Source organism: Neodiprion pinetum, chromosome 6 (genome assembly GCF_021155775.2).
Source record: "Neodiprion pinetum isolate iyNeoPine1 chromosome 6, iyNeoPine1.2, whole genome shotgun sequence".
Classification (NCBI taxonomy): Eukaryota; Metazoa; Arthropoda; class Insecta; order Hymenoptera; family Diprionidae; genus Neodiprion; species Neodiprion pinetum.
In genome coordinates, this window is record NC_060237.1 from 23,200,198 (window position 1) to 23,221,194 (window position 20,997).

At 40.9% G+C, this 20,997-nt stretch overlaps 2 protein-coding genes across 8 annotated transcripts; both read left to right on the forward strand.

Moving 5' to 3' along the window:
* The first annotated feature begins 10 nt into the window (after window positions 1-10).
* Window positions 11-5,914, forward strand: LOC124222326 (protein stoned-B-like). Its single transcript, XM_046633146.2, has 10 exons — window positions 11-1,631; window positions 1,716-1,881; window positions 1,993-2,197; window positions 2,284-2,778; window positions 2,880-3,114; window positions 3,195-3,363; window positions 3,542-3,656; window positions 3,861-4,179; window positions 4,418-4,628; window positions 4,722-5,914. The coding sequence occupies exons 1-10, from the start codon at window positions 26-28 to the stop codon at window positions 4,864-4,866; spliced, it is 3,666 nt and encodes a 1,221-aa protein (XP_046489102.2). The 5' UTR covers window positions 11-25; the 3' UTR covers window positions 4,867-5,914.
* Window positions 5,915-10,355: 4,441 nt separating this feature from the next.
* mlt (tubulin folding cofactor E like protein mlt) lies at window positions 10,356-20,975 on the forward strand. Of its 7 annotated transcripts, none has more exons than XM_046633376.2 (7): window positions 10,356-10,532; window positions 10,704-10,844; window positions 17,149-18,152; window positions 18,247-18,416; window positions 18,592-18,700; window positions 18,876-18,980; window positions 19,239-20,975. In XM_046633376.2, exons 3-7 carry the CDS (start codon window positions 17,160-17,162, stop codon window positions 19,389-19,391), a joined length of 1,530 nt encoding a protein of 509 aa, XP_046489332.1. In that variant the 5' UTR covers window positions 10,356-10,532; window positions 10,704-10,844; window positions 17,149-17,159; the 3' UTR covers window positions 19,392-20,975. The 7 variants fall into 7 exon arrangements, with proteins under 7 accessions (XP_046489332.1, XP_046489333.1, XP_046489331.1 ...); XM_046633377.2 differs by having other exon boundaries at window positions 10,704-10,821; XM_046633375.2 differs by lacking the exon at window positions 10,704-10,844.
* Window positions 20,976-20,997: the final 22 nt, after the last annotated feature.

Here is a 20,997-nt window from a genome sequence, read left to right on the forward strand (position 1 = left end):
TGACGAAGTTTAGTGCTCGTTCAAGATGGAATCCAAGGGTGGAAATCCGTTCCTTATGGACGATTATGACGATCAAACTGATGTTGCTGGAAATCAGCAAGCTTCGAATCCATTCCTGCAGGACTTTGGCCCTGCAACAGCATCTGGCGGTGGTGAAAATCCATTTTTAAATTTCGGTGTCGATCCAGGTTATCAACCACCATCTACTATAGACTCCAACAATCCTTTCGCATCTTTCGGCGTAGAAACTACAGCGCCAAGTTCTCTGTTCGGCGTTGAAACTTCCTCGGTAACTGCATTTCCGATGGATATGCAATCGAATGACATTTACGGTGGTGAAAATACAGACTTATTTGGTCAGGCAGAACCTGAACAACAGAAGCCACTAGATCAAGAGACCGACCTTTTCGGCAGTCCAAAAGAAACTAGTAAAACATCCCCAGTAATGATCGTTCAAACAGGGTATCCAGCTGAAGTTCTTGAACCTAAAAATGGAAAACCACCGCCCATGAGACCTCCTCCGCCAAGGCCTCAGCCTCCTCCTCCACCTTCTTCTCAAACAACGAAAACCAAAGATTTGATTCTCTCGGTGACCGGTGCGATGGATGCTACGTCTAATCATCTATTGGACCGCCTCCAAGCAACAAGAACTCCAAGTCCTACCCTGATGCATTCACCGTCGCCAACTCCAGAACATAGTTTTGCTGATCTGCTAGACGTCGACGGCAACGTACCAGAACTTGCCCAAGACGACAGCAAGCCTGAGACAAACTTGAGAAATAGCGACATAATGGATCTCTTCGATGCACCGAACCTGGATAATATACCCACTTCCGCATCAGACATGATATTTTCTGCTCCAAAGACGGAACCCACCTTGTTCTCTAGTACTGAAACTTCCGTTATCACAAGGGTTACTAGTACTCAGGAGAATCCGTTTGCAGATGTGGAAACTGAGATTCCCCAGGGTGACGCGATTCACACCTCAGATTATCCGACCGAGAGTGCCGCAAGCGCGGTTGAAAAGCGACTATCCATCAGTTCGGAGACACCGTTCTCGGCCAACAGCCCGTTCACAGCTTCTGACTTCATCCAGGACATCGCGTCAGCTGACTTCTCTTCTACTGCAGAGACCACTTTCTCTGATACCATTGGAGCGCAACTAACGAGTTCTACATTTTCCATGCTTGATCAAGCCCCGACTATGATGACCACTGCAGAACCATTGACCGAGTCTTTCGTATCTTCGACTGCTTCTGCTTTTGGAATAATTGAACCTCTGTATACTGAAACGGTCCCAGGAGTGAATACGACCTCCGCTCTGTTCTCTGCGCAACAGGATACCACTACATTTGCATCGGATCTACTGGGTGACTTGAGCCAGTCGGAACAGGAACCTTCTCTGGTTTCTACCAGCCCTGAACTAGCCTCTGAATTTCCTTCTAGTGGGGTTTACCAAACGGAAGGTCTCGATGACTTCTCCGCAACAGCTAAAGTCATTGAATCCACAGGAGATGCTTTCGACGCTTTCGCTTCTAAGTTCGATAAAGCGGCGGAGCCTGAACCACCGGGAGAGTCATTTTTCGATGCGTTTGGTGCTGGACAAACTGCGATGGACACATCTAGCGACGGTAAGAGCACACTGGTGTTTAGTGATTTTATTACCAAAATTTTTCTTTCGGTCCTACTAACAGTTTTTAAATTTTTCTCATAAGTTTGGGGTGATTCATCCGTGGCCGGGTCTGAAACTGCGACAGGTTTTGGTGAGAACGAAGGCTTCGATTCTTTTCTTAGTATGACAGCACCACCTCAGGATAACAAAGCGAAAAGGACCGAATCTGTGGATTCGGATGAAGCACCAGATTTCAGTATATTCATCAAGTAAGTTAGCGCTCTAGTGTAAATGCCTTTAGAAATATATTGTCCCCTTTCACGAAGAGGAATTTATACATCTCTTGTATAGCAAGTAAGTATAGCAGAGTATGTTCTTAGACCAAAGGAAGGGGATCAGCTGACAGCCACGGAAGGTGGTCCGGTGCCTGTCATTGCGCCACCACCAAGAAGTCCGCAGAATTCTGCCTACGCTGATTCTTCTCCGCGTTTTAATCCCTTCGACAAGTCTGCTGGATTTGCTCAAGAAGCTGCTTTACCATTGGAGACAGCACAGGCCGGCGAAATGACCAGAACTGACTCTCAGGTTGGCAAACACTTGACTTGACTTGAGGCTTTAAAGCGTATGAGCTTGAAGCATGGTGGAGAATAATTTATTTTTTGACTCTCCAGGAAACTCCACCAACTCCGTTATTTGACGAAGATGTAAGTCAACCATTGGAGGATTTTCCACGAGTGACGTATATCGGAGACGGATGGGAGATGCAATTGCGTCAGCCAAATAAAAAGAAGATCACTGGTCAAAGATTCTGGAAGAAAATCTTTGTGAAATTAGTTTATCAAGGCGATAATCCGGTTCTTCAACTATTCAATGGAAAAGATGACAAGGATCCGTTCCAAGAGCTGCCTTTGCAGGCGTGCTATTCAGTATCGGATATTGGTGCACAGCAATTCGATCAATACGGCAAGATCTTCACAGTTAAGTTGCAGTACATTTTTTACAAAGAGAGGCCTGGGGTCAGACCAGGTCAGGTTACCAAAGCAGAAAGGATCACTAACAAGCTGAGCCAGTTTGCGGCGTATGCCATCCAGGGAGATTACCAAGGAGTCAAGGAGTTTGGTAGTGATCTTAAGAAGCTGGGACTTCCTGTTGAGCACGCACCTCAGGTAGAAGCAGTTTTATTTATAATTGTCATTTTTACATCAACCAAGCGTCGGCGTTTCATAATGTTCCAAGAATAAATTTTATAATTCTCACACCCAAACAGATCTCACAACTTTTCAAAATTGGTTCTCAATGTTACGAGGATATGAAACAATTTTCGAACGCCGTTGAGGAAGCTCTCTTCCGGTTACCAGCTCACAGAGATCGAGCCTTGAATTACAAGATGGAGGAGGTACAAATAACGGTAGTCGACGAGCTTTACGTTGAACAAAGCGCCGAAGGACATGTTGATAAGCAAATTGCGAGGGTCCGTCTTTTCTTCTTGGGATTTTTATCAGGTGAGATATTTCAGGAGAGTTTCATCTCCAAGTGCTGCTACACAAGGACGTTAGTACGCTAACCAAACAAATCCTCCTAGGAATGCCTGACGTTGAGTTGGGAATCAACGATATGTGGAGACAGGGTAAAGAAGTTGTTGGAAGACACGATATAATCCCCGTGGTAACAGAGGAATGGATTCGGTTAGAAAACGTTGAATTCCATTCCTGCGTACAGCAGGACGAGTACGAAAGATCTAGGATTATAAAGTGAGTGAAAATTACTCCGTATTTATTATGAAAGCAAGTTTTATCTTTTTATATTTCCTAGATTCTTTCCAAACTCCTCGAATTTCATTTGTCCAATACAAAATGCACCCATAATAAAGTAATAAAACTATCAGCACTGCTCGCCAAGCTAATTGATAACACACTAACATTTTGTAAGGTTTAAACCGCCTGATGCCTGTTACATCGAGTTGATGAGATTCAGGGTAAGACCCCCTAAGAATAGGGAGTTACCCCTACAGCTGAAAGCCGTCATGTGCGTAACCGGAAACAAGGTGGGCGGAAAGCATGCACATATTTAGCATATGTAGATACGGGAGAACCATTTGTAATATGATTTATATAAAATGCGGAAGGTAAACCCTCATCCTTGTGTGTATCAATACACTTGAATTCTTGTTGAAAGCAATAACAGTGATTCAACGAATCCTGTCTCAATGTTATTCATAAATGCAGATTTCATAAGGCGTATTTAACAGGTTGAGCTGAGAGCAGACATTTTGGTGCCCGGTTTTGCATCGAGGAAGCTCGGCCAGGTGCCCTGCGAGGATGTGATGGTTCGGTTTCCGATTCCCGAGTGTTGGATCTACCTCTTTAGAGTTGAGAAGCATTTCAGATACGGCTCTGTTAAGTCGGCTCATCGAAGAACTGGGAAGATCAAGGGTATAGAGAGATTCTTGGGAGCCGTTGACACGCTAGAACCACAACTAATGGAGGTGACCTCCGGCCAGGCCAAATACGAACATCAGCATCGTGCCATAGTCTGGAGAATGCCAAGACTACCCAAAGAAGGCCAAGGTACTGTTTGCCATTTGATTAATTATAATTAACGCAGTACGCGCTGCGTTCGCCTTTATCGATTCGTCGAGTGGAGTTCGAGCTACGTAGCGTGCAAGTTCCAATCTGAAAGAAATTTCTGGCACCTAATTTTCCGAGGAATTAGCGTGAAGAAACTCTGTAACGTTGTCCAACATATTGGTACATATTATCAGGCGAATATTGCAACTGTCCAAGTTGAAATAACTTTCGTTTCCAGGTGCCTACACGACCCATCAGCTTGTCTGTAGAATGGCTTTGACTTCGTACGATCAGATCCCTGAACAACTGGCTGAATATTGTTACGTCGAGTTCACAATGCCAGCTACGCAAGTGTCTCACACAACAGCGCGTAGTGTGAGTCTTCAGAACAGCGACAGCGACAATCCACCTGAGAAATACGTGAGGAATTTGTCGCGGCATGAATATAGGTATGTCGTATGAGGATGTGGCTAAAGAAGCAATACCAATTGTGAACTTCCTGAGGTGTAGAAAATTACGGAAATAAATGCGATTTTCATCAGGGTTGGTATCGAGCATACGCAAGGAGAGGGACCAGGCGCTTACGTCACAGCAACGTTGAGTAAGAAAATTCCGGAAGCTACACCCGAGGTGCACAATGAATTTCCTGAACAGCCACCAGAGTCGGATTCGGATTCGTCGGATTAATGTGGTTTCCTAGGAATAAGGTAGGTCGGTATTATCAGACATAATTAATTATACGTAGTGTTAAGGGTTTAGTTCTGTAATTATAATTTAAGAACTTACGAGAGTTATAAGTTAGTGACGAACGTGTGACTAAGAAAATAATTAACCGTTATATTGCTTACTATATTATTCTTAGTGATGATGTAAGAAATCATACGTTGATGTAATCCACAATGCAGTGATGCAGGGGATACAAGGATAGTTTATAAAACTTAAGAAAAACTTCGAAGAATTAATTTTTAAGCAAAGACAATACTGCTCTTTTGTTAATCTAGCTAAATATCGTAGAATTCCTGTGGTTCAGTAATTTCGGAGTTTTACGAGTTTCAAGGGCTATGTGAAAAATACAAAAGCTGGCTTTCCAGGTAATGTTGATAATGTTTTTTTATTCTTCATGAACTGAAATATCATTTGGAAAAATATTCAATTTTAAATAATAAGTAACTGCTTATACGGAACAGCTGAATAGGAAATCTATCCCGCGTTTAAATGTTAATAGATTTTCCCATTTTAGCAATTTGCAATAACTAAATATATACATACATATATGTTTAACGTATATATATGTACCCTAAGAGAGTTTGATTGAATTGTCATTCTTATTTATGTTTTCACTTAGGATTGTTAGTTGGTTAATAACGTTATAGCGATTAAACTCTTTTTTTAGAGATTATATGTAACACTTTACCAACATGCATATCTTGTTGATTTCGGTTTGCAGATGGTCTAAGAAACGTTATATAGTCATTCTAAATTGTAGAAAAATAGTTATTACCATATTCATAGAAATAATTTACGCAGTAGACATGATATGAATATTAAAAAAAAGAACAGGTATCGACAATTCTAGTAAAAAAAAATGTGTGCATAATATTAAGACGAAAGATTATGAAGTAAAGTACAATACTTATAAGTCTATTTATCCAATTAGGTGTTAGTCAACCAAGTATATATATATATATTATTACGTAAGTTTCATTTGAGTTATGCTTCAGTTGGCAAGAAATTGCCCAATTCAGTGAGAGACAGCTACACCAAATATTAGATTTAAGAATCGCTAGTTTCGAATCGTATAATGTATATACGATTCGTATATTAGATACGATCAATAATTATAGGTTTCCTTTTTAATTTTCTTTACGCGTTTTCGTCCTGCAAAGGATTCAAAGAGTGTACACTCTAGTCACTAGATATAAGGCGTGAAATATAATACATTGAGTAATATATAATTATTAATTGCTAAGTAATCAAAGTATTATATTAATGTTGGTATGAAATAGGAGTAAACATAAAGTATATACATTCTATGATGCCGTGCAAGAGACAAGGATTAAATCGTAGGTGATTACTAGGAGCAAATAATTTACAACGTGAATATGCTATTTACTTTTATGTATTCATAAAGATGGCGATTTAGTACATAGTATTTTTGATCGGTGAAACATATGATTGGGATAGCAAAGAATCATTTCATCTGTCATTGAAGCGTTTTGGAGTATTTTTTTTCATAGTCCTTGAAGCACGATAAGCCTGAATCATCTGCGCCACAGCATGAAGTTATGCTTCTGTTGAAACTTTAATTAAACTTTTGGATAAAGTTTTACGGAACTTTAGCCAAAGAATAATTCCAGCTGGTGATCTCAAAATATACTCGCATGTGTGGACAAAAAGAAAGATGTGTACCTAAAAGTAGATAATTATTATAAAATTATATAAAATACATATAATGATATACGAATAGTTAATAGATTTAATGCATTATATATACACTTATGAATAATTGTAGAAAGGTTGAACAGAATTTTGCGTTTGAAAATAATCCCCAAAAAGTCTGCGACTGTTTTCAATCGTATTCTAAACACGTGAAGTAATAATAACAATATACATAAGTATGCAATAATTGATGCAAGAAATAATTGATGGAGGAAATGAAGGAAGGAAAAACGACAGCGCGAAAGAAAGAATATATAGTAACGAAAATCATCTATTGACCATTAATGGGTACAACGGCTCAGTTGCATTTGCGAAACTGAAAAAAATGAGCTGCCATTTAAAATGTGCTACAGTAGGTAAATAGCTTTGTGTGTGAATGTATGAAAAAACTGAACAAATCGATGTTATTTATTACCCACATGTAGAAGGAACGAATTTTCAGTTAGGAGTTTCAAATTGCGTTACGCATTCGGAGTGATCTGCTTGAAAATTCAAAAAAGTGAACGGCAGATCCAAATATTACCGAAACATTCCAAAAATGTAGCTGTTACGAACATGCATAGCAAAACATGCTTTAGCAAAAATTTAAAATATATAAATATATTTAAATAAACGTATAAATATTATATCTACCATTATACGAATATTACTACTCATATTACTATTATTATTATTACTGTTGTTGTTGTTGTTATTATTATTATTATTATTATTATTATTATTATTATTATTATTATTATTATTATTATTATTATTATTATTATTATTATTATTATTATTTTGTTTATTATTATTACTATTATTATCAACATTATTAACTATTGCTACTTATTATTATTATTAATATTATTAGTATGATTATTATCATCATCGTAAAAGGTATTATTATAATGACTGTATATCGAACATACTCTATATATATATATATATGTATATGTAACATAATTTGCGATAAAAATAATACATATATCGTTAGCTAAACGTACGATCAATAAATTCTATGTATCAATAAATTATATGAAATTGTTTAACGGACGATATTTCTAGTAATTTTTAAGTATGAAAAACTTTCTTTTCTGACAAGTGCTGTATCGTTTTGCATTCATGTTTCAGCTGGATGCTCAGTCAGCGAATACTGTGTCAAACAATTTGCAGGTTGGCGATATGAATTGCCACGGGAACTGGGGCCGTCACTTTTTTCGCATCTTGTGACTTTTTTCGAAGTGTCAAATTTTTCCGAGTTGAAATTTCTTCTTTGCATTCTCTTACAGTTACATATGCTATATTTCTAACATTTTAGTGATCGGTGCTCATCTGCTGGCAGGGAAATTTCAGGCAGCTCTGAAACTTGTCACACTGGCTTCTGTGAGTAATTACAATACATGTATTATTTTACGCGCGTGTAAACGTTAAAAAAAAGAATATTCGTAACGAATTTGGAGGCAAATGTACATGAACGAGGTTTGAAGTATGTTTTTACGATTCGGGCGTAATTTAGAACTGCGAATGTTTCAATAAGCTTCCGTGTTTCTTTCATCCTAAATTATGACTCGAAAAATAATTTCACTTGGGGGTATTTTGATGAGGATAAAACCCGTCATTATATTCATTAGGTTTGGGGTCAGTGCACCGTGAAAAAAGGTATGCAAAATTTCGATCCCGTACATAGGTATACTATCGCGTGCACTATAGATCGACCGCTATGATTCATGTTGTTTGTCTCTTTCTCCTATCGTCTGGAAATCTGGTGAACGAACTCTCCTTTCAGACTACTGTTACACACGCCCATCAGGCAGTCGTAATCACGAGGATTCGCAAAATTCGTTGTGTAGTATGCGCTGTAAATAGTTTCCGAAGAAGCAAGAAGCCTGGCAACTTGTGTGAATAAAAGTGAAGAACTGCGCGGTATTCGCGAGATCTACGCATATCGTTTTATTCCCGAGACCTCGAGTGAACCTCGTTGAGTAGTAGAAAAATAAAGAAAATAAATATAAGAAAGACCTGGCAGTATTGGGCAATTTGTATTGACAAGAAGAAATAATTGACATTGGTGATGCCTTGCACGGTGTTGTCCTTCGATGTTCGTACGAGTCGTTTATAGTGTTTTATAGACTAGAAGTACTAAAGACTATTATCATAATGAGCTTTGCAGATGCGGATCGAAGGCATGACGTTGACTAACGAAAAGGCATAAAGACGTGGTGGGCTTCGTTCGTTCTTATTTTCTTAGGCCAATTTTACTACAATTAGGTACGACTTTAACGACGCTCGTGTATTTTTCCACCAGAGTTGAATACGCGTATGACATCTCTATACGTAGCAGAGAGAAAGGTCGTCACGAGACGAAACTGTACACCGTATGTTGGCCGTTGCATTTCAAATTTCTCAAATCTACAAACTTACGTTGTATCGCATAAATTATGAATATCTCGCTGTGGTTAAAATGCGTAAAAATTGGCAAAAGAAAAAACAAAAACTATTCAACCAGGGGCTACGCATAATTTGAAACGAGGGTACTGCGTACTCTCTCGTTTACACGGCAACACCACGGTTAACGGTCACTTGCATGAGTTATGATGGGTGAATATTTCTTACGCGTCTGGACAATAAATTTTATGGATCTATCTGCCACGGAATAATAGTTTCGTAACCTCACCGAATTCTACACGCCTATAATCATGATAGATATCCACGACCCTGAACCGATTGCGAATGTTTACGAGCTTATCACCACCATAGAAAATAATCTATTGATATGTATGTTGGATGCTACGCGCGTATAGCTCGTGTATTCAAGGCTGCAATATCAGGCAAAACTTCCGGGTCTTTCGTGCTCAGATCTCATAGGTCGAAAGGACTGGTTTCAAATGGCGAGCCAACTCGACTCGTCGTCTATTCTGTGGATATTTCAAAACTTTTGCTCCACGCAAAGCGCTATGATGTACTAATTTGCTGGGACAGTTAAATTAAGCGGTTGATCTCGTTCTTCGGGGTCATCTGGTTGAAGTTTTATCTTTTTGGAAAGCTGCGAGATCTCTGCTGCTGATAAAGATTGTCGTCATCGTGTTAGATGATTCACGTCTCGGGATTCGGAACCAGGAAACAAAAAAAAAAATATCTTACTATCGAATCTGAAACCCTTCGCGATAGCAGAAAATTTAAACATTTCTAGGCGGTTCTTCAAGCGACATTCCGATTGGTCTCTGTCCCTGAACTCTGGACTCGACATTACGCAGTTCATCTCTGGGCTAGAATGACCGTTCAACATCGAGGAAGGCTAACTGCGAAGACTGTTGGTTGCATTACGCGAGCTAGACACGTTCTATTGACCTCAAAATCACTGAAAGAAGATTCACGGGCAGTGGCAACAGGAAAAAACTTGTGCGTTTAACGTTCTACAAACAAGAATTGCCAAATCTCGGTGGAGTTTATCGCGAACGCAACCGCAAGATATCGGCTGTCATATTATCGGTCGCAATGGAGCAGCAAAGTCCTGTTGAAATCCTGAGACCGCAGCATAGAACGGCACGGTTGCATAGGAACACGGCAGACCTCGTGTAGTACAGTCTCGGAAAAGAAAGTCGTATCGACGCGCGTCTGAGAGCAAAGACTCCGATCGTGTATTTCCGGGCATGACCGACTGCGTTCGGGTCCGTTCGGCGCGATTCGTTTTTTATCGGAGCACCCACGCAACGGGCATAGACCGTCAGCTGTTTCTGTTTACTAAACAAAGGAGTTACTCGATCGTCAGTATAAATCCGAACGGCGAGGGAGCCGTTCGTCGTCGGTCGGTTCACCGTTTATCAACGGCCCAAGTGCCTTGCCCCAAGAGTATATTCGCGATCCTGGATCCGCGTTCAAGGAGGCGCGACACACTCCTGAGGAGATTCACCCGGCCCATAACTTGACAAGCAGTGAGTAGCACCACCAGTGCAGTAGTACGCTGAAAGGGACATTTTCCTCCTCCCAATTACTCCCGGGCATCGTACGCGTACAGGCCTCGACCCAATTTGCCGATAGATCTTTCAGAACACCGCGGCCTAGGTCCCGCATCGCAGCGATAATTTTTTTCCTCTCTATCCCAGAACCAAGGGCGGCCAAATTGGACTAACTGGAATCGCGGGGGGATGATTTTTCCTGCAAGTAGTACGGGTCAACGCTCCCTGAACGTCTACTCGTACCTTCGCTGATCGACCTAACGTCGTAAGGCCGTAGCCCTAGTTGACGCATGTCAATCCTTGGATATTATAAGGTGTAAATTGTTTGGTGTAAGAGAATATCCCCAGTGCGCCGATCGTCATTCCGCGCAGTCTCACTGCCGCTTCATCTGTAGCTGGAAAACAGGCATTAAGCATATGGGAATTTGTATATTTTCGCTGGATTTTTATGGACGGTTTTGAATTCAAACGGTGTAACGTTCGACGTTTGTAATTTATTTCGAAACTCGATCCGACGAGCGTTGAGTGTGACGTTTGAAGATTACGTGGTGAAATTAGTTTCGTTTCGTACGCCGCGGAGTAAGATACTAATTATTATTGTTTGTTTCGTTGAAGCATCGTACATACGTATTCCTTGGTTCACGTAACGTCGTCACAGCCGGTGATCGCCGTTTTGTTGCATTCGCGAAACGGCTGCAACTGAGGTGGTCTTTGTTCGATTCTCGAGTATTATGTATTCAACGACAACAAATAGAGGAGTCGAATAAACCTAACGACTACTGTGTAAATATACTGCGTTGCGAGAGGTAACTCGATGCTAAATAATTCGGAGGATATCTTTGCTGGTTACCCACCGCATTCTGTATTTCTTTGTGCAATCAATTGCTATCTGACAAGGAAGAGATATGAACGACGAACAAAGCGAGTCAAAGAATTCTCGGACACCGTGCAACCTTGGAGAGCGAGTAAACGGTGCAATAATAATTCTGCGCAGTAGATGCACAGGCCGTTTCTATTCGGGTCTGCACGCGTTTCAACTCCAGTCCACACTCCGGATTTCTAGGATATTGCACGTATCAGCTGATAACCGAATAGTACACTAACCAGCGATAACCTCAGACCGTTTAAAATACGCCGTAAAAAGAGAGGCTCGAACGCAATTTTTATTCCGTTCGGTATAAACACCGCGTAAATCATTGCGAAACGTAGATCGATTTCGAGATAAGCTACCTACTCATGTGACTTAGGTATTCAACAACGCTGTTCTGGTGTGTGAAATCATCTATTTGCGCAACGAATATTTTAATTACAGAGTCCCCCAATTTCTGGCAATTGTGAAAATCGACGAGGGTCTTCTATACCGCGACACCCACTCACGAAAAATTTTTATATCTGAAACTTTCCTAATTTAGCTGATCGGACTGTAAAAGTAGGACATTTGGTAATCCGTAATTTCTTCGTTTTTTTTTGAATTGATTTTTAACATATCTTCTTGCGTTGTAAAAAGTTGCAAGAATTTAGTTCAAATATCAAGAACTTATGTTCCATGTTTCCCAGTTGCGAAGTCGTGTTTGCATTTCGTTCCGAAGACAGACTTATTGCGCAATCAAAGTCGAAAAATTTCGTCGTATCGCGGTGCAAAAGGAAGTTGCAGCGTTGAATTGCGAAAGTTTCCCAAGTTTCTCGCACTATCTAGTCAATTGCTCGTTTTCTGCCGATGAGTGTTCGCCAGTCGCGGAAACCGAGCTTAACTCGAGCGCCAAATGACCCACTGCGCGAAAGCCTCTGTCTGACATTTCGTAATCGTCTCTACTCCCGTATATTTAGCAATGTAGCACACAGCGGTGTTAGCCGCAATGTGCGAGTTCTAGTCTCGAGTGTCAGAATCGGGGGTCTTCCATGTGGGCTTAACCGCAAACGGAAGACCCCTGATACCGTTTCGTCATACGCCCTGCACTATCGTGTCCTTTTTCCTCGGCAAAGTGGCGGAGGCGTGGGATAAATCCGGAGAATCTAGTGCACCGGGGATCCGTGAAAAATAGTACGCCTTCTCTTCGTCGTGGGTAAAGATTAAATAAGGTAAAGATTAAAAGAGGCGAGCTAATTTCTCGTCAAAACTAAACGCAGAACGTAACTCGCTTCGTAGCTCGTGTTACGCCGCTGATACGTAACGCTAATTAAAATTTCTAGACACGAACACTCCGGGTCGAGCACGTGTTCGGAACAACACGACGATCCTCTTCTGCGACGTTGAATGTTTCTTTTTTCTTTTTTTTTCACTTTCGCATCCGCGACACGATGACGAGGTCGTCGCGTTTCGACTGACGCACACCGGCAAGCGCGAATGTGTGGCGCACGTTAAAATTATCTTATTTCTTTGTCACGCGTTGTGTCAGTCTCATTCACCAATCTTCTACGACGCTAAGTCCAATTACTGACCCCGAATAACTCCTCGGCGACTGCAGTTTGATCGCGCATCGGTGCTCGAGGCTTCAAAATTGCTCGTATCCGTTGAGGCATTGGAATGCAACCGAAACGCATACAAACAGAGATAGAGGTTTATCGTAGTTACCGCGTACAATCATGCTCGAATGCACTCAACTCGATCCTTCAGTGTGTGCGTGCTACTAGTCGCTGACCCTCGGATTTTTCTTCCTGCGTGATGTTTTCCAATTTTCAAATTCTACGAGTCCAGGTGCACCCACTTCTTCTGGCACATCTGCTGCTAATCGATAAAGTCGTTAAAACAAACTATTGGAAAACAAAGAATACGTTAGAACCGTGACTGGAAATGCATCGCGCATATATTTCTTGTTTTGCGTCGATGTACACGCGTACAACCTGGGCGGTTAATAGTTGTCCCATAAATCACCGGCGCAGGTGTAATTAACAATCTTGGTAGGCACTCGGCACGAAGTCGAGATACTGATTTGTTTTTTTTTTTTTTGTTTTTTTTTGTTTTCTTTTTGTTTTAACCTCTCGGCCGTTTTCCTCAAGTTCTGTTCTTTGCTTGTAAATTTTTAGACCGCAAAAAAATAAAGTTTCGTACCAAGATATTCTTCGGTGCTACCGATATCAGCATTACAAATCAGGGACTGAAGGCTGCTGGATGTTCATAAATAATTCGAAGCAGACATCTGCCTTTGCCATCTCCGAATTGAACGCTGCCGATCAAAGTATCAGAAGCTGAGGTCGCGTTGTGGTTTGAAAAATGCGATGTTCTTGTGTGGAAGTTCGTACTATTTTCGTAATATAACGATAACCATTCGACTTCTTTAGCCAACTTCATGATTTGTTCATTTTGTATTTCATGTTTGTGGCAGAGTTGTTATTCAATGATTTCTACTATAGTGCGTGCAATGCTGAATCGACACGAGATTACGTAGCAGTTGATTCGCGCTTTATTGTCAATAAGTCTATATCGGAAGTTTTGTCTGATAATATTCGCAGTCAAACGATGCATGAGTAAGGCTGGCAATAAAACGTCAGACTGCTTAATCTGATTAATGCTATCGTTATCGCCTCGAGACGTTCCACTTAGTTTGTGATTATCCAATGTTACAGTCCTCGTGATAAGAGTTTTAGATTTAAATTAATATATTTATGATGATGCTTTTTTCGAGAGATTATTTAGAATCATATGCGGTGTTTCGGAGAGGTGGCGAGAAGAATCGTCACCAGATTTTATCGGTAATAGATACAGTTTTGCTTGATAATAAATAAATGGGCTAATATTAATCATTATCAATTATGGTTTGATCTGATATAGCGATAATAATGGATGGAGAATTGTCAATAGCAAATGCCATTAACTCCCATCTCAATTATAGAGCAGCAACGTATGGCATTGTTCCAACATTGCTTCAAGCTATTTACTTTCGATCTTGGCTTTGCGAATTCTCAACTGGCAATGTCTGCCCTTTTGTAAAAAATGCAAATTACGTTTAGATTCCCGATTAACGTGTCGCTATCGAGGACATGAGTGGAAAAGTGAATGGTAATTTGTGTCCTTGGGTAAATGACACTCATTGTCATTGTAGAAAATGTTTTGAAAAGGGTATCAGCAGTGTTCTCTTAATGATTAAATTTTTCTCGAAAATATTACCGACGATCACAGTTATATGGAAGCACGGATATTCTAGCGGTGAAAAGTATGTTTGTATTTGAATTTCAATCTTCCAGATAGATTCGCAGAAGGTCAGCAGAATTTAATTTTAGCATACATCCTAACATATGAGTGAGATGTATAAAAATGTGGAATCCAGGATGAAACATTGATGTGATCTTGCAACAGGTAGCTGTGAAACAGACTAAATATTATCTCAGAAGTAATACCTTTTGACGAAGAATGTTTTTAAAATTTTATTCTTGGTACGGCTCGCAGTAGCTGTACAGTTTATAGATACGGTATCAGCAGGTGGAGAACAGACCTTTCCAAGCTGTAAGCGACTTTGTCTCACGTGACAAAACCCATTAGACATTCTCTCCTCTGACCAACGATGCTTGACCACAAAGTTGTCATAATGCACATGCTTGTTGGTGGCCGACACCAGAAGAAGGAGACAGATCGCGAGGGAGAAGAATGAAACGGGCGGGAAAAAGATAGAGAGAGAGAAAGAGAGAGAGAGAGGAGCCTAGGTTATAGAGAAAGTTCATTTTGCATGGCCGTTGAACCAATCTACGATTACGTAGGGCAGTTGGCGGCACGTTCATTGCAAAAGATACGGGTTAGATTGCAATAAAGAGTTAATGCAACCAGCCAACATTATAATTCGTCCCAAAGACTTTCCCCAAATTGTGGTTTATTTTTTATTTTTCTTTAAATTTTTTTTATCTTATAGTTTCCTTGGACACGACGATGAACTTTGCAGAATTGTTATTGCTTTAATTCCCCGAATCATTCTCACTGATACGTATTTTCTTTCTTTGGGAAATAACATAGTTTTCTGTTAGAGACTCGATTTTAAACTATTCATGTTGTTATTATCCGTAGTTTTGATTTTTTCTTTGTTTTTTCGATAAAAATTTGAATGAATAATCTTACTACGATTTTGACAGTCGTGTGCGTTGCTGATAGAAGGAGGGAGGGCAGATGAGCGTTTCGAATATTTAAAGTCCGCGTGGCCCTGGCCCGCTCCCAACACACTCGATTTTTTAACCCAGATTTCCCGTGACGTAATCGTTAGATGCTCTTCGAATCGCAGTTCAGTTACTCGGGACCAAAATAGAAATGGACAAAGGCAGGGAGCGCGCGCCCGATTGCCTCGAAATTGAACGATTTGAAACGAGGCTTTATTATATGTGATATTTTCAAGACACTTGCATGAGGATCGATGCGGCCTGCGGTAATATGAAGAACGGATGCAACGCGGACAAAAGATATTGAAGCAAATAAGAATATCGCGCTCGGCGTAAAAAATCTTATCCGTATCTTCAATCCCGGCAGTTCGACTGTGAATTTTGCATTTCACACGCCGATTTACGATCAGTCTGATAGAACACGCGAGCTGGAAACGCTTATGGATGTGGATATGTAATGTAGACGAAGATAATCGCGGCCTGTTTGTGCCTGGAAAGTTTTGCTTTCGTAACACTGCAATATGCAGTAACGTGTATACAGAATAATTATAATAAATTAGCTTGTACTCGATGTAATTTCTGCTATGTGTCCATAATTTTGCTATCCCTCGCGTTTGAGTACCGAACCGCAGACTTATAACTAGGGCTCTGATAAATGAGTATTAAAAATTGCAAAATATGTACGTATAATATAGACTTAAAAAGTAAAATATGGAAAATATGTACTGCATTTTCTGGCTCTAAACATCAGGCTTTATGTAGAAAACGAGATCGGGAATGAATTAAATAAAAAAATATGTATTTCCATAATAAACAGGGCCCTACTTATAACACTGCCACTTTATCAAGTGTCGCGAGTTGCCTGCCGGATCTTCGGCCAAGTTGCGTTTAAATTTTAACCGCCATCGGAGTTATTTTTCGCGTAGGTGAGCCGCTTCGCCATATCGGGATACTCGGACCGGTTCTCAGCTGCGGCGCAAAAAGACAATGGTTGACCTTAACAGATATGGAGAGACGAGGTTCTACGGCAAATGCGAACCGCGTTCCGCGCCGGGAGATTAAAAACGACCCTCAATGTTTTACTCGACTTTCCGGAATTTTGCTTTTACATGAGGTTCGTGTGAGACGGATCATGTTTAGCTTTTCTCGATCGACGCGAACTCGGTGCATGACGATAACGTCGACGATGCGGAAAATTTACATTACTCCTCGAACGACAATCCTTGTCTCGGATACGTGATGCTGTTAATTCTTAATGAATTTGTTGCTTCAGCGAAGACGATCCCAATGCAAGCCAATGCAGCACTTTTTTAATCATCTATAGGAGTAAGTTTACGGCTTCCGCAACCTTGAGCTACGTCTGAAAGTGATTGCAGTTAACGCAGATGCAAGGCATAGTGTTCGTAAATATTCAATCAGCCTGGTGTAGAGTAGGTGAATCGTTTGAATTTTAGCGATTCTAACGGTTGCGTTCGTAATTGACGAAGGATCGTCTTCTGCTTCTTTGTTTCAGAATGCACTAAGATGCCGTCTTTACTGGAAGCCTTGGAGCTGAAATACGGCAGTTCAACGACCGACTGTTCTCTGACCGACGAAGAAACAGAGTCAGGCTCTCCGAAGACGGCGTTGTCAGTGAGCATTTTTGTACCGAAAAAATCACCTCGTCATACGGTTCCAGCGTTGCTCGTCCTGCAGGACTGCGATATAGAGTCTGCCGGAAATGACGACGAGAAGTTGAAGAACAAGTGTAAGAATGTCGAGGAGCTTGACTTGGCGCAAAACAAATTGACCCAATGGACCGAAGTGTTTGGCATTCTTCAGCACATGCCGAAGATAAAATTTGTCAACTTGAGTTTCAACAGTCTCGCGGACGGGCTTGAAACCAAAGAAGGAAAGTACGATCTTCTCAAGAATCTGGTTCTAAACGGAACACACGCGTCATGGTCGACGGTTCAGGGTCTGGTTCAGCTTCTAAAGAATTTAGAGGAGCTTCATCTCTCGTTGAACGAGTACAAAACTGTCGATCTCGAGTATGAGAAGCCAGGGAACAAAAACACGGTCGTAAAAAAATTGCATTTCACGGGTAACCCGATAGAGATATGGTCGGAAATATCTAAGCTTGGCTACGTTTTTCCGAGCTTAGAAAGCTTGGTTTTGGCCGAGTGCCCGATACGCTCTCTGAGCCTTGAAGAAAACCGAAACACCTTACCGAGATCAGTGTCCCACGAAAAACTGCCGTCGGAGAGCGACGACAACGAGAACAAGAATCTACCGGACTCCGAGACATCCGACAAGTGCCAGGAGAACCGGATATTCGTCGATGAAAAAGCGTACAACAGAACTGAGTCGGAGTGCGAATCGAGCAGCACCAAAGTCAGGTCACCTCACGATCCATTCAGGATGCTAAGATTCCTCAACGTCAATGGGACGCTTCTTTCTACCTGGGACGACGTTGAGAGGCTCGCCAGGTTCCCCGCTCTCAAGTCCTTAAGGATCCAAGGGTGTCCTTTGTTCGAGGTAAATCATCTACGGCGATCCGGTGACTCACCTACAGTGATCTCCGATTAGTCGCTAGGTTTCGGAATCTCATTTCCCCGTTACCTGGTTCCAGAGCCCCCAAGAATATACGGAACACGAAAGGCGGCAGCTTTTGATCGCCAGGCTCCCGAATGTGGAAACGCTCAATGGAGGCGGAGTTATCTCGGCCCAGGAACGGGAAGATGCCGAACGCGCCTTCATCCGATACTACATGGACAAGCCGGAGGCTGATCGCCCCGAGAGGTGATTTCCCTTTGAATTATACCTTGCTCTTCGATAACTCTCGCATAATATTCCTTAATTGAATACCAGGAATTATATTTGGGCTGTGATTAATAAAGAGAGAATTATCGACTTGCTTTCTGGAAATTCCAATTTTGGTAAAGGCTTGATCCATTATTTTTGTTGTTTGCAACAGATACGCCGAGCTGGTCGGAATTCACGGGAAGCTGGATCCTTTGGTTCACGTAGATTTGACACCGGAGAAACGTGTCAAAGTCACATTTACCTACGGAGATCTTGTCGAGGTAAATTTAATCAACCTGAGTATCCGAACTTATAACTCGCCTGCGGAGTGTCTTGTTTCCCGTTCTATTTGCCAACCATATCTTCAAACTGTCTTTGGAACTTTTCGTAAACAGCGAAACTTTACGTCACAGCTTTGAGTGAATGAATACTTGTATATGTACGAATTCATTCCAGGTACGATGCGTGGATGTCTACCGAACGGTTTTCGAGCTTAAAACAAAGCTAGAATCCATGGTCAAAATACCAGCGAATCGGATGAGGCTGTTTTACGTAGACCAGGTAAATTTGTCGTTTTGCAATTAATTTGAAACGTGCATGTGTTTTTCAGAATTTCTGGTTTCTCGAACGACGCGTTACGAGTCGCGAGATCGCAATTTAAAATTACACTTCCTTCACGCCAACGTCCCATCCAGTCCTCACTAGTAAAAAAAAAAAAAAAAATATATATATATCCGCCTAACTCTCCGCAAAAATTGTCAAAGGTAAGCCACCGCGGACCCGATCAATTGTCTGAAGGTATATCTTCTGGCTTTTCAGGAAATGAAAACGACGTACGGACCGGAAGAGATGCTTTACCCGAACAAACAGCTCTACCGCTACAACATTCGGCACGGAGACGAGATAATAATCGACAGCAAGTTGAACCGTTTCGTTTCTACGTCTTCAAGCACGTCTTCGATTCGATCTTGAAGAGGTCCAGCGAAATATATATCTCAAGGAGATTCGATTCGCAGGGTCGGAAGTCACGCCGGGAACCCGCAATTCACCGTTCGGATTGAGGACCCTTAATCGCAGGCAGCGATTTCTATTCGTTGACGAGTATACGTTGAAAATCGGTCCAACAGTTTTGATATATACGTTCTAAGGATTAAGTTAGTGGCTGTATTTATTGATTCTTCGGGGTTGAATGCGTGTCGCGTACAGAGATATCTGCAACAAGAAGAATAGATACGAGCTCGTGTTATTCCTCGGACTGGCGGCTGATTCCCTCTCGTAATCAGAGAAAGGCACGCTGCAGTTATTATCGATTCAGTGTAGCTCGACAATTTCAATTACTAATTTATTGTTATTATTAATCGTAATATATATATCGCTAATAACGTTACAATAATACTACTTAGCTGTTATTATTATAATTATGGCACTTAACAATCCCGTTACTCTAGTTATGCCATGTTATAAGAGAAAGTAGAGAGTCAGCGTACAGTTATGTGCACGTAACTCTGTCCAGGGGGATTCCGTCATTCAACGACACGATGCGATACAAGTTATCGTACTTTATTCTCGTCGAATAAGCGACGAGTGATTACGAGCCCTGATTGAAAATAAGGTTGCCACAATCGGTCCTCGAAGCCCGCCTAATCGTTAAGTGCCAAGTGCCAGAGTGAAGAGTAAGTCATAGTTTACACAAAGCAACACGTGAACCCGACGGTCCCGCGTTTAGTTTTGCGGCCCGAGATCCCTACTTCGTATTCGTTAATTAGCAATCATTGTAGGAGATTACGAAACTTTCAACTGCATTTCGTTATCCTTAGCGTGGTCAGAGCTGTAGAGTATACCGCCTAGACGATAACCAAGGTATTTTATTCCCCGCCATTTTGGTGCTTGGGTATTAGATAAACGTGAGTTAGGTAGGTACTGGTCTGGAAAAAAGAAAAAAAGGAAAGCCTTGAAGGGTCACTTACAATTAGTGCCTAATTATAGTAAAATTTGAATAATACTAACACTGCCCTGTACATACTGTAATTCGTTCAGCTTGTCAAGGCTCTGTACATACATATGATGTTTTTCACGCGAGAACTGAAATGAGTCGAGGAAATTTCATCGACCACGAAACAACAAGTTGTAACGCTACACTTAGAAAGTTGGAGCGATGAGAATAAAAAAAAAAGACTTTTATTGAAGAAATCTAAATCTAGTAAAACTGAAACTCGACTTTAAGCAAAGATGAATAGCATTACATCAAATGTTCATAATTATTCAAAATTTTCATACATGTGTGTTTACGGCTGAAAACTGCTGTGGTTAGATAAAAAATAAAAAAAAAAAAAAAAAAAAATGAGAAATAAAAATATTAATCTTCAATTTTATCGAATATGTTAACCAATTCGTTAGCAAGGTACATTGGCGTCAAAACCCTATTGTGATGTGTCTAGTCTAGATAAAAAAAAAATTCTTCACGTTTCTCATTTTATAATAAAATCTCGTTATCTATCCTTTTTTGTGCTGGCGCAAATGTACGTACTAACAATAAAATAAACCATTTGTAAACGATATGTTGATGTATGTATAATTC

What these genes read in the sequence shown, in the direction of transcription:
- LOC124222326 (XM_046633146.2), top strand. Translation starts at nt 26, where the DNA reads ATGGAATCCAAGGGTGGAAATCCGTTCCTTATGGACGATTATGACGAT. An exon ending in GATGGACACATCTAGCGACG is followed by an intron (nt 1,632 to 1,715) that starts GTAAGAGCACAC and finishes TTTTCTCATAAG; the next exon opens with TTTGGGGTGATTCATCCGTG. An exon ending in TGTGCGTAACCGGAAACAAG is followed by an intron (nt 3,657 to 3,860) that starts GTGGGCGGAAAG and finishes CGTATTTAACAG; the next exon opens with GTTGAGCTGAGAGCAGACAT.
- mlt (XM_046633374.1), top strand. Translation starts at nt 17,021, where the DNA reads ATGCAAGGCATAGTGTTCGTAAATATTCAATCAGCCTGGTGTAGAGTA. An exon ending in GAGGCTGATCGCCCCGAGAG is followed by an intron (nt 18,417 to 18,591) that starts GTGATTTCCCTT and finishes TGTTTGCAACAG; the next exon opens with ATACGCCGAGCTGGTCGGAA. An exon ending in CCTACGGAGATCTTGTCGAG is followed by an intron (nt 18,701 to 18,875) that starts GTAAATTTAATC and finishes AATTCATTCCAG; the next exon opens with GTACGATGCGTGGATGTCTA.